The following is a 13,469-nucleotide window of genomic DNA, read 5'->3' as shown; positions in this document are numbered from 1 at the left end:
CCATGTAATAATTTTTAGCTAACCTTTACAAGCTTAAGGTAACAATTATCACCAGAAAAAATGTTATTCCCATTATTTCAATTTATTTCGAACTAGGGTTGGATGGGGTGGGGGGGGGATTGTCTGTGCTCTAATATTAAAAGCATATAACTAAACTATATGTTTGTACCAACTGACGTGAATACATTAAAATATGCTGCACTAAAGAAAAAACAGACAATAAGAATATAACACACGAGTAAATGACAAATATATGTTATACGATAAGATTAAAAATTTTGTTCTCACTTCTTTAATAAATATTCCTATGTAGGATATTACAAATTAAGACAAGAAGATGTCTTATTCAGTTATACTTTATGTTTGTTATTGTTAACAAATATTGATAAAATAACTTTAATGTTATGATTTATACTTAATATTAATAATAAATTTTGATTTATTGAAGCTGCGGCAAAAGCTAAGTGAGAACGGCTGTTAATTTTGATACTGTGGCGTAGAAGCATATTTGGTGGCTGAAGATTCCACAAAACAGCAGCGGCTTATTGCAGCTGCTTAAGATATGTGCGACTTAGTGTGGATGAGGCTGTCAAGCTCTACCAATTTGAATTGCCATTCTGATTAATTTGATGAAATTCATATTGCAAAGAATATATTATTTAGTATCGTGTATTTATAAGCGTAGCTTTTTATAACCTACAGCTCACCGTTTAATAACTTTGATATTGCCTTGCTCAAGGGGGATGGTCGTCGACTCTACATTTTTCAATTTAGTTTAGAAAAGAAGATTTTTTTGAGAGGTTATTTTTTCTAGGGACTGTATCCTCCCCCCAAAAAGTTATAAAAATTATCAGTTCAGCGGTTATCAACTTCTTCAGCTACAGACACACGGTCAGACAAACATGCTATTACTTTTATATAAGGATATAACACTAGCATATCTATAATTGTATGACTAAAATAATTTAGTATAGTCATGATTATTTTCTTACAGAAAAATGGTGCTAATATCAGAAAATTATGTCACTGAGAAGGAGTATGCACAACAGGAATATTCAAAAAACATTTATTAATAACAAACCTACTCTAAAATTCTTTTGTGTCTATCGGTCTGTCGCAATGTCTGCAATAATTTGATTTGGCATAAAGCAGTAAGGTAAAATAAATAAATAATATAGAAAAATTTGGTGCTTTTAATTCACACTATAAATCAGCATAAATTTTACATATTTAGGCAATTAAGGAACCGCTTTTAAAAGTATACATAGATACATTTGATGCATTTTTTTTTACAAGGATGACAACATCTATAAAAGCGAAGCTCTAAAATCAGAGGGTAGAGGAAAAGAACATTGATACTTGAAGATTGTCAGAACAAACTTATATTTTTAGGACTTGATAATAGAGATGTTTCGCTAAATGCAACCAAACTGTCTGTGCTGTTACAGAAATCATCATACCAAGTTTGAAATCGATAGTACAATTCTAATATGCCTAAATTAACGATAAAAGCTGTCTGTTACAAACGTACGAACCGAGACTCTGTAAATGAAAAAGCTTCGATAATTTAAGAATAATCTTAAAATCTGAAAAGATAGAAGCAGCTAATAGTAAATAATAAAAAAATACATATGACCAATGATAGGTCAATATACATTTTACCATTTGTCAATATTAATGTATACTGGCGTATCATTGGTCATTTGTATTATATGAAGTCATTTTTTATTAGGCACTTGGAAGCTGCTTGGAAAAAAATATGTTTTTTGAATTGCTTGCTTTAAAGCTGCGATTTTTGGAGCTGCATTACATACCAACGGTGGAAGAGTATGTCCAGCAAATTAGAAACCTAGGGTAAGATTTTTGTAAGGAGAAAATAATAAAAATAAAAGCTACTCTACAAGTGAACCAATAGGTCAAAGGTCATGTTATCACAAGATTGGTTGACATAAAATTTGAAAATTTGTATTAGATAGATGGTAAAATTTCACTTTTAGTTATGTATTTGATAAGCATGGTAAAAAGACTTTACCCAAGTGTCATTTTCTTCTCGACCAACAGACAAACCTAAAAGTAGAAAAGCTTTTCTCTTTTACCATGTCAATGCTAAATTTATAATCTTAATTATTTAAATCCGCGTTGCGGAGCCGTTTGATTTTGTTGCAGCTCCGGCACCGCGGAGCCGTCTCTGATGATGGCGGCTCCGGCTCCAGCTCCGGCTCCGACCTTAAATCAAGAAAAACTCGACATAATTTTTTCCCCGCGTCCATTTTTGACTTTTGAATGTTTTAAAAGTTCAATTTTTGATAAAAGTGGACTTGGAGTACTTAAAAAGGGCATTTGCACATGACAAAACAGAGTTACCAAATTATAATTTATAAAAAATCTCTTTATTTTTCTAGTCCGGAGCCGTTTTTTAACGAAAATTACGGCTCCGGCTCCAGCAAAATATGCCGGCTCCACGGCTCCCGGCTCCGGCTCCGCAACACTGATTTAAATAATTCCTATTTTTTTTCTAGGAGACAAAACAGTGTCAAATCAATGTCAGGCAAAAGAAAAACAAGCTCCACCCCTTCATCCACTAAAAGCAATTCTAACTCCCTCTATGTTACAACAAACAAAATAGGAAATGTTTGCAAGTATGACACGCAACTTGACACACCAACAAATGGAAACACTTTGGACAGCTGGGATGTAGCGAATAAAGATGATAATATTTCTAGGTTTAAAATTAAACAGAAAACAACTTCTGCCCGTTGTCATATCTATACAACAGGTAAAGTATCTGTCTTACGTGTAGAGAAGCTATTCTAAAATCTAAAAATGTGCGTCTATCTGTCCATATGAAACCAGAAATTGAATTTACTTAATTGTTATAAAAAGAAGACTTAAATAAAATCTTTCGCCTTAACCCTACAGAAAATATTATGTTTATTTGACTTTGTCTCAAGTATTTAAGAAACTTAAAAATGTGAAATTGCACAAATGAATGTGCTTGTGCAAATTTTTTCTAGACAAACTCCCTTTACATGAATGAGGGCGTGCTGCAATACTGATTTATTTTTTAATAACTAAGATTCGTTGGATATTTTGTGGAAATTTCGGCTGCGGATTTAGTAATTTGGAACCATATTGACAACTATTTTAAAGTTATAAATTATGTTCCAGTATGGCTTCGAAACCGATTAATAACTGGTTCTAAACCATACTGAAAAATCATGTATTGTATTGTATTATATACAGTTGTCTATTAATATAAAAATGTACATTATAATAATAAAATCAACTTAGTTAGACCGTTCCTTCGGCATCTCGGGGCTAACAAGACCAGTATAATAATAATCTTTTAATTGAACATTTTTATATCCGTGGAAAGTTGTTTATAGCACGATGCGATAAATAACTATACTTTCTCTAATTCAGAAGAAAAACGAAGAATATCTGACAACAAAATGCTTGATTTTGTAAATAGTATGATTTCATCAGGTAAAGTTTTTCCAGTATGGCTTCGAAACCGAATAATATCCACTGGATTAGAACCTGTTTTCAGCCATACTGAAAATCATGTATAGCATCGTATTATAGATAATATTTTACGAATATTTAAATTAAAATCATAAGATTAAAGCCAGTTTGGTTAGCCCGGACCTTTGGCTCCATAGGGCTCACAAAACTGATTTTAATCTTAGTAAAAAATAGAAGTGAGTCGAAAGAAAATATTCACACACATATTTAGCAGAAACCTCATATCAAAAGTTAATTTGAAAAGCAATTTCAAGATTGTAAAAAATCACTAAACCTCTGAATTTTAATATTTTAGAAAATGGTTCAAAAGTGAGATTAACACCAAAGAAAGGAATCTTAAAGAAAAGGAAACAAATTTCTCATTTTCAGGTAAAAATATGTCACAAATCAGTAATATTAAAATGTAAAAATAAGTTGTGTTTAAAACTCACTCTAGATAAAAAGTATAATCTTCTCTATATATTCCCTACTTATCAATCCTTGGATGTTGCACCAGATTTTCATTTTCTCTAATAAAGTGATGCTCGCAGCTGGCTAAAATAACGATATCCCCATCCATCCCCTTTATCCCATACCCGTCCTTTCTTATCGGATAATCAAACTGACCAACAAATGAGGTCCACATTAGCAAGCTGAGTTGACGAAAAGTTTTCCCATGTCAATATATCCACGTATATCCTATATCCATTTTTCCCTGTCATATTTTTTGCTAATATTATATTAACAAAAGTCACAAATAATGATAACATAAAATCAAGGATATGTTATATAGCCAATATCACATTTAATAAATGCCAGAAAGTCGATCTGATCCATTAAAATTGTATGCAGATGATTTTAGATTTTATATACATATCTTTATATGATAAAAAAGTAATAATTATTCTAAAGACCATTAAAAATTTGTTTCTATGTTAAAATCTAAAGTTTTCAATATTTACTTACTCTGTATTCTAGGAGTTGCTGATAAACTACCAAAGAAGGAAAATAGTTTCACTAGCTGACCATGAAAAAAATCAATGTGCTATTAATTGGATGTTGCAATATTTTTTTGCCTAATCTAATAAAATGGTTCTTTAAGCTGACTAAAATAACGATACCCTTTTTACCCAATACCCTCCCCTACTGCTGGAGGAAAATAAAATTAGCAATTTAGATTGATGACAAAATTTCCCATGTCATAATATCCACGTATGTAATATAACCATTATGACAAATAAAGCTCTGATAAGAAATACGACATTTAATCAAGGATTTATTTTATCATTTTATGCTTTTAAACAGAAGACTTGAAACAGAAATTTATCCTATTCAGTTAGAAATCTTTCTCAACCCAATTTAAAAGGAAAAAATAAACTTCATCATTCCGAAATATATTTAAAGAAAAAATACTCATTATCAATCGCATCTGGAAAAAAATAACAAAATAAGTAAGTAGAAATTTATCCTACATAAAAGTAACAAAAGGACTTTCTGTCTGTCTGTGTGTACTAAAGAATATAGCTAACCGCATCATCGATTTAGTTGTTGTTTGAAATGAAGCTTCTCATAGGTACAGGGAAGGTTTATAACTGAATTGAGACAGTTTACATATTAATGAAAAAAGTAAATGTTCTTAAAATTTGTCTAAAACTACTTAAAAATAACCAAACTTCTTCAACATTCACTTAAATAGAATACATTCTGATTAATAGAACTCAGTAAAACTATTGAAATATTTGCAGTGATTTTTATGACTGGTTAAGCCGCCATGTCTGTGAAGATGATTTGTTCTGCAGATTTCTCAGGGACTCAAGGGTAGGTCAATTCATTTAAATAAATTTCCAGGCCATAATCACAAAAAGATGGTGTAAATGTGTAAATTCTTTTGAGTTGAGGTTAAGGAAGGGAAGGGGATAAGGAACCGTAAATTATACTGGTATAAAAAGTTTTTGTAAAACACATTTTTTAGGTTAAACACTTTTTGGGTACTGTTATTAAATTTCAATTGGTTGTTTAAAATAGGCAGCATCTAAACTTTTTGACAAATAATCTAATCTATATTTTAGTATTTTTATCATTGCGAATGTATGTCTATTTGTCGTTGATTGTCTTATGCCTTAATAATAAAATTCCAGGCGTTTCTGGTATTAGAGGGTTAATATAATACCCCACAATTAGAGGGGAATCTTATAATTTTTATTTTACTATCCGCTGAAATCTGTCTATAATACGATGGGATAGATATCTATTACATTCTTTGTTTAACTTTACATTCTAATTTTTCAGAGAGGAATTGGTTTATCTGCATTCTAAGATGATTGTTTGGTCTACTTAAAAAAATTAGTACAAAAACGTCATATTTATAGAGTAGTAGCGCTTCCAAAACAGAAGAAAAAACCCTTTTTAATTACTTAGTTAGTAAACCTAACTTGTATAGCTGTTAGAGGATTAAAATGTTAAACAAAGACATGTTGTTTCTTTTCTGTTATCTTTGTAAACAAAATTCTTAATCTATTCCCTAAATCAACCTTTTTTTTGTATTTGTTAAATCGTTCTTTTTTTTTAATGTTTATGCGCAAATGGCATCAAAAATCATCATTCCATTCAAAAATAGCTCATATGGATCTTTATTTAATTAATATGTACGTTTGAATAATATTTTGATAATCTTTCTTGTTTTTCCTATTCCTATCATTGAAATTAATGTCACAAAAATACTTATTTTATTTTAATCTATTTTTAAGTCGAGTTTTAAAAATAAAATTCTTGTCATTATAAAATGAATAAATTTAAAGGAGATTAAATTAGTCTTTTCGCCTCAAGCACTCTCAAGATGACGTCTTTTTAACTTGAAATTGTAAAGTATTTTTATCTAATCTTATAATTATAATTATACATATTTTCATGTTAAAGAATAACTGTTAAAACATATTAATAAGTTAATGAAAGAATTTCAAATAATTTATTCTAAATAAATAAAATCAATACAATAAATAAATAAATAGTACATATATGGCAATTTTTACATAATAAAACAGCCAAAATAAAATAGAATTATTACTTTAACTTGGGATAGTTTAAATTTCACATAAATTATTAAAATTGTTTAAAATAAAATATTCAAATTAACAAGATGGTTGAAGTTTTAAAATAACTAAAATTAGACTCAATGAGACTTCTTAATTTTCAACAATAATTTATTATTATAAGAAAGTTAATTATAAAACAGATTATTATAATTTTATTAAAAAGAGTAGCTTTATGTTTTTAAAATTATATCTATTGATTTTTGATCTTATAGCTCAGAAAAAAATCTGTTTTATAAATCGTCTAGAAAATTATGCACATTTCAGAAAAAAATATCTGTTTTCATAATTTATTGGGACACGTTATTACTAAATAACATACATATAAGACTAGAAAACTAAGACTAGAAAGGTACAAAACAATAACAAGTGCCAGTGTGGTTCGCGGGCTTTTTTCCTCATTTAGAAGACGACATTGTTGTTGAAGCTGCTCCAGGATCTGGCGCCATAAATTCCGGTTCTTGGTCTTCTAACTCCCTGGCGAAATCTGAAAAATAGCTTTTTTGAAAACCAAATTTGGAACAGAAGAAATTCAAAACAGAATTTTTGCTTTCTTTTGTCTTGAAAAATGAGGACAATAAATATTACAGGCTTTTTAAAGATGAAACAAACCTTCTCTTGACGGGCCTGTTGCGCCTTTTGAGTCTTCTAGCATTGTTTTCATTGTTATTATCAGCCTCGTTGGTCAGGTCAATGAACAGGGCGGGCTCATCAACAGATTTGGGTCCTCTGCAAACATTATTACAACAAATTAATATAGAAAAATAATATTTCAAGTTTTTTACTTCAAAGGCTTTTTTTACCATGATGGAAGATAGAATAGATTAATATTTCACTCAATTATGAAAACTATTTAAGTCTAAATACTGCGTTTGTCTTGTGATTAAAATATTAGATGAACAAAAAGGATCAAATGAAGCAAAAATTTAGAAAACAAATGGCATGTATTTTGAACACATTTTTTAATTAGATTTGTTCTTGTTGAAAAAAATATAAAATTGTATGGATACAGTTGATTAAGTTGTCATCATTCCTTGGAAGAGCTTCATCAGCAAATGCCTCTTCAACCTCTTCTATCTCATTCTCCTCTTCAGTGACCTCTTTGTACTGGGGAGAGACGGGGGGAAGAATTGTGGAGGGGGACGCACTGGGCCCATAGAAGAAGGGGGCTGCTGTTGTATATGACTGAAAAAATTAAATATAATTGTATAATTGTAATATAATTGTGGAATATCTTATTATATAAAATAGTATTTTTTTTGTCTGAAGCTTAATATCTTAGGTTATAGGCTATTTTATTTCAGATTTAAGTCTTGGGATGGTTTTAAGCTATTTTTCTTTTATAAATAATAACAACTATGCTTGATCAACATCGTATGCATTTCAAACTTTTCAAAGCTCCATGATTTGAAATATAGAAGTTTTTTCAAAATAAGTAAGAAGAAAATATCCAGAAAAAATCTTGGCTTTAAAACAATTCATCCGATTAACTTTTAATACCTGGATGTTAGAATAAATAGGACCAAGTGTAGAGTAGGCAGGCACAATGCTAGGATATCTGGGGCTTACCTGAATAATCACATTAATTCTAATGACAGAAAATATGCGAATCAAATGTATTGCTGAAGTCAAATTGTAGAATATTTTTTATAATTTGATAACATCTAACGAAATAAACTAAAAGTTTAACTATAGTAAGGATGTTCATTTTTATAATATCATTGTGTTGTTATAATATTATCACAAAAGTGATGTTTTACAATTACCAAAAAATTATAGAGGTGCAAATGAAAAATATGAAGAAAAAAAGGAATTTGTGTTTTTTTGGGAATTTACTAAATCCAGCCACTTTAGAATAGCCTAGGATTTTCCAAGTCTTACATATTTTTTATATCTATGTAAGGAAAGCCAAACCTTAAGGCTTTCGCCATTGACCTTTAGTTAGTAAATCTAACCAAGTGTTACCTCATAAGGGGCAGGTGAAACTGGAATGGGGCCAACAGGGGGCAGAGTCTTTATTCTCCCCAACAACAAATTAGAATTGTCTAAAAAAATATACATCAGGTTTTTAGACAGGAGAGATTTTAAAATTTTAATAGTTATTTATCGCATCGTATTATAAAGAGCTTTCCGTGGATATTAAAATGATTATATAAACGGGTATTGAATTTATAATTTTTATATTAATACTCGTGGAAATGTATCTGTAATACAATGCTATAAATGATTTTTCAGTATGTTTGATAACTGGTTACTAATCCAGCGGATATTAATCGGTTTCGAAGCCATACTGGAAAAGTTATTACCTGACGTTTTCTCTGCAGGGTTGATTACACGGAAAGTATACTTTCTAAAATTAAAATAATTAGGAATTTTAACTAATCTTTTTGTTCTTTCCCTCGAAGTGCTTATCGAACACTAACAACAATCTACCCCCCTTTGTTATACAACAGGGCTATTATCCAATATAACCTAACCTAAACTAATAAACAGGGGGGGGGGGGGGGTGGTCCGTGATCGAGTAAGCGCTTTGAGGGAAAACAACTGTCTGTCTTTTAATAAAATAAATAGCTTTATGAAAGATAACAATAGTAGAGTTTTCATGAATAAGAAAAACAATGAGATTAGCCAAAGAAAAGTTTCATTGATTTAACATTTTTAAATAGAAATAAAAGTTTTCTTCAAAATTAAATTTTGATATATTATAAAGATAAAAAAATTGGAAAAAATCTCAAAACCTATTAAATAAAAAAAAACCGTATACTCTATTACTTCTAATGAGCTATCTAACGTTAATGTTATATTTAGTTATTCATTGACCATGCCTTAAAAAAATGCACTTTACTCTACGTACCTGATTGTTTTCTGTTGGTTAGAGTTATCAACCAGGTTATCATTGATGTTATTGTGAGCAAAGTTATCTTCCTCGAATGATTCCAGAGGAGAAATTAGCTCGGTAGCGGCTTCGGTGGTAACTTCCTTCTAGAAAAATAATAATAAACAGCCAATAAATAAACTAAATAGATATAAAGGTGAGCTTTTCAAGGGTTAGATTGTAGAGTAGATGAATGATGAAAAGCGTGCGAAGCGTGATGATTTGTTTTGCCATTCTGAATCAATATGGCGGAAAATGGTGCAAAATCTAAAGAAAAATTACTTTACCTTATTGTTGTCTTTGATCTCCTTGCCATTTCTATCCAGCTTTCTATACCACAACACAAAAGTATTCAGTGCCAACAACGAAATTAATTTTAAAAAAAAATACGAAACCTATTGATTTTCAGCTGTCACTGCGGGTCAACACATAGTAAAATTGACGACCTGTACATCTGCCCCCCAAATATTATTTTAGATTTATTTCCCCTGTTGGTTATACCTTATTCCTGAATTGATATGTATTTAATTGTTAATAACATTACATTTCACAAGTTGTAAAAAATTGTTAAAAAAAATTAAAAGATAATTTTTTAATATTTAAAAATCCGCGAATTTAACGACTGAAAGGACTTTTTGATAATTTGTTTGGTAATGATAATTGACATACCCTAGGGCAGTGTCAGTTGCTGCTTGCAAAATTATATAATTATTAGGTAACTAATAATCTGCATATGCATATCTTTTATGTTTTATGGTTAAGCAAGAATTTAAAATCATTATATTTATGCTGTTCTGATAGCAAACGACATTGCTAAAGTACATAATTATTATGTTAATTAAACGATATTTATCATTTATTGACTACACTGAATTTTTCCTGTAAGTAAATCTCAAAATTTTGGGTGCAGAGGCCTCAATCTCCTGATATCTGCTATTCTGGGGCCTAGGTCACAAGCATATTTAATTATTTAGTTTTCAGTCAATTGGTTTTGATTACTTGACCCTACCTTACCTGACCTCATACGGGTGAGGCAGCTGTTCGTGACACATAAAAGTTAAGTCTAACAACCAAAGAAAACTAAGGGGAACTAATCTCTCCTTTTCTGTCCAAGTGAATCTATCTTATTCTGTAACACCTAACAGACAACCAACTCTTTCATTGCGCGAACTTTTTCTGCAAGTACTAACTGCGCCTGTTAGGGTGGAGACACCACCTAGTCTGTCTATTATTGTTACGCAACTGAAGGGACCATTTTTAACGTCTTTAATATACATTAGGGTGGGTCGATTTTGGACATTTTTTTTCTGAGGCCAAAGCGGGGATCTGCACTCAATTTATATAGATATAATACACCTCTGGATGATTTAAAATTTATCCTTAGTCTTAAAACCGCTGACGACCAGACATTCAATTGTATAGCTATTTGTAAATGGGAGTCAAAAATTTATTGAATCAGAACTATGGCTTCATGGTGCTCTCTGGAAATGCCTTGAGGAACTGAGTCAGGAACTTTTGTCCGTTTCAAAAAATCTCGTTCCTAGCCTGAGAAAATCTAAAAAACCTCTACAAATTGGACAATTCTCAATAAACCTTTAAAAAAATTTGTTTTTTTAGTGATTTCTAAGGCTAGGAACGAGATATTTTGAAACAGACAAAAGTTCCTGATTTAGCTCCTCAAGGCCTTTCCAGGGAGCACCATGAAGCCATAGTTCTGATTCAAAAAAAAATTTGAATGTCGTCTTTGCATACTAATAAGTAATGAATTATATTTTTAAGTGGTCGTGTTCTAAAACTCAATTTTTTAAAATTCTTTTTCGGTCAGAAATGTTTTTAAGGTTAATTTTATCTGTTGCATATCCCCGCTTTGTCTAATTCCGATATGAACCCACCCTAATATACATAACACACAATTTGAAATTTAATTCACCAATTACTTAAAGAATAATGGTGTTGTAATATTGTCCATTCTCATATTGACAAAAAGTTCTTTTACTTTTGATTTAGTCAAGAAGACAAAAAATGAAAATCTGACCAAAAAAGCCAAATATCATAATGTGAAATTGGCTCACTTTTTGAAACTACCGTTTTAGAAACATACACATAATTAATTATTATAAATAGAAATTTAAAAATTAAAAAAAAACGCCTTAAAAATAAAAAAAATGTTAAAATATGTGTTCCTGTAAGAAAAGACTTGATATTTATTTTGTGCTTCGGCTACGGGTGTCTTATCCTCAACAAACACGGGTGCAGGTGTCGGGGAGGTGTAGACAGGTGGCAGGGGTGTTGCTGCACTGCTGGGGGCGTACACTGGAGCCAAGGTGGTGGTGCTGCTAGAGGTGTACACGAGTTCATCTTCTTCATCTTTTAAGAAGGGATAGGTATAACAAATAAAAGAAGGGAAAATTTAATATGCAAAATATTCTTATTCCAAAAATTTATCATCCACGAAAAATTGGGTTGCAAAATGTGTTGCAGACAGAAAAACAAAAGCTTCATATAACACAATATACGCATTAAAAAATATTATTTATCCCAAAATTTAAATGGACTAAAACCGCTTATTGCTGATGATAAAAAAGTGTTAAATAAATTAATTTTCTATAAGTTTATCTCCATCCCTGAAGGTGGAGTGGTTAAGGGTGGATATGTTGGAGAGTATACAGGTTCCGCAGGTTGGCTGACAGGATAGGTTGGAGAGTATACAGGTTCAGCAGGCAGGCTTTCAGTCTTTTCGGAGATTACTTTATAGCTGTAACGTCTAAAATTAAATAATTATTACAAAACCATCATAATATCTAAAATTTAAATGATAAATACTTATGTACTTTAGATGTGGTAGAATGTTAAGTTTAAAAAAGGTAAAGGGGTAGTTTTAAGCTATTTTATTATCTCCCAGGTTCTTCCTAGAGGTTAAGTGCGAAGTAACTTGATAGAATATATAACAACATATGATTGTATTAATAAAATATAAGAGACAAAAGCAATATTTGTAACGAATTGTAAATAATCAATTTCAAATGTCCCCTTCTTTCTCTCTTTTGATCAAACATTCTCATATAAATATAAATGAATGCACCTTTTCACAAATGTGTGTCTAATTTAAATGGCTGCAGGCATATTTGTTTATTGCAGTGCAGGGTCCGATCCTTAAACCTCGTTGAAAAAATCGTTTCTAATCAATGTATTACCAATTTAGCATTGTAATTAAACAAATTTGGTTAAATTTTACTAATTAAAAACTATAACTAACTTAACTGAAGGAAATCCTATCTTATCAAATATGAATCCAGCCAACAGAAAAACCAGTTTAAAGTACAACGAATCATTATAACAAAAACTAAGGGTTAGAATGTGTATTGAAGTTTGCGTAGATTGAAATTGTGTAGGGACTGTATAGTATACTAAATATTGATTGTATCATTTTGTGTCCATTTGAAAAATGTCTTCGTGTTGTTGGTGAACTACACAACTACACATATTTTAATGATCGGACCCAGAGCCAAAATGTTTGCATGCAATTAGAGAACTTTCTTTGTCCATGCAAATCTGAACGTGAAAACGCACATCAATTAAACTATTATGTCAATAAAAATCTATTCAGTTAATTTCCAGTTGTAAATTTTTTTTACTAAATTTGAAATAGTTAGTACGAGTTAAGGTTTTAAAAGAAACACCATTTTCTCATTTCATTGCTGCCTAATTTTTCCAAATTTTCAAAATTGAAAAAAAAGTTTCTAAGAGGATAATACCAAAATTTTTTTAAAACTTGATATAAAACAGTTATAACTGGTTAGACCAAGAAAAGTCTTGCTATTGAAAGTGGCAATGAATAATGTGCAAATCTGTCACTTTTCATCCTTAAAAATAGATCAAAATTTCATTCAAATTTTGCAAATATGGTTTTCTTTTTTTAGGGTGGTAAATTTAGAATTTCTACCGTAAAATTTTAATAGTAAGCCTTTAAACTCTAATTAAAAGAAGGGAATCAGTCGAAC

At 30.3% G+C, this 13,469-nt stretch overlaps 3 protein-coding genes across 3 annotated transcripts in view; 1 reads left to right on the top strand and 2 right to left on the bottom strand.

Annotated features, from left to right (window-relative positions):
- Positions 1–1,790: 1,790 nt before the first annotated feature.
- LOC145315166 (uncharacterized) lies at positions 1,791–4,614 on the top strand. The gene is made up of 5 exons (XM_080155206.1): positions 1,791–1,854; positions 2,520–2,776; positions 3,424–3,486; positions 3,821–3,894; positions 4,483–4,614. The coding sequence occupies exons 2-5, from the start codon at positions 2,542–2,544 to the stop codon at positions 4,582–4,584; spliced, it is 474 nt and encodes a 157-aa protein (XP_080011332.1). The 5' UTR covers positions 1,791–1,854; positions 2,520–2,541; the 3' UTR covers positions 4,585–4,614.
- A 2,227-nt stretch (positions 4,615–6,841) lies between these two features.
- Positions 6,842–10,279, bottom strand: LOC145314803 (uncharacterized). The gene is made up of 9 exons (XM_080154883.1): positions 10,259–10,279; positions 9,756–9,863; positions 9,448–9,575; positions 8,900–8,943; positions 8,559–8,638; positions 8,094–8,162; positions 7,629–7,778; positions 7,206–7,324; positions 6,842–7,080 (listed from the first exon to the last, which is right to left on the bottom strand). The coding sequence occupies exons 1-9, from the start codon at positions 10,277–10,279 to the stop codon at positions 6,996–6,998; spliced, it is 804 nt and encodes a 267-aa protein (XP_080011009.1). The 3' UTR covers positions 6,842–6,995.
- The window catches only part of LOC145315165 (uncharacterized), an 82,060-nt gene continuing 78,485 nt past the window's right edge, over positions 9,895–13,469 (bottom strand). Inside the window, exons 6-8 of the mRNA XM_080155204.1 lie at positions 12,095–12,232; positions 11,654–11,837; positions 9,895–10,415 (exon numbers count right to left, since the gene is read on the bottom strand). Coding sequence (XP_080011330.1) covers positions 10,332–10,415; positions 11,654–11,837; positions 12,095–12,232 — 406 coding nt within the window. The 3' untranslated portion in view covers positions 9,895–10,331. The remainder of the gene's footprint in view (positions 10,416–11,653; positions 11,838–12,094; positions 12,233–13,469) is intronic.

The sequence above is a fragment of the Acartia tonsa genome, chromosome 3 (genome assembly GCF_053477335.1).
Source record: "Acartia tonsa isolate MP-2025a chromosome 3, ASM5347733v1, whole genome shotgun sequence".
Lineage (NCBI taxonomy): Eukaryota > Metazoa > Arthropoda > Copepoda > Calanoida > Acartiidae > Acartia > Acartia tonsa.
The sequence above is the reverse complement of the archived record's forward strand: the minus strand, read 5'-3'. Positions and strand labels throughout refer to the sequence as shown.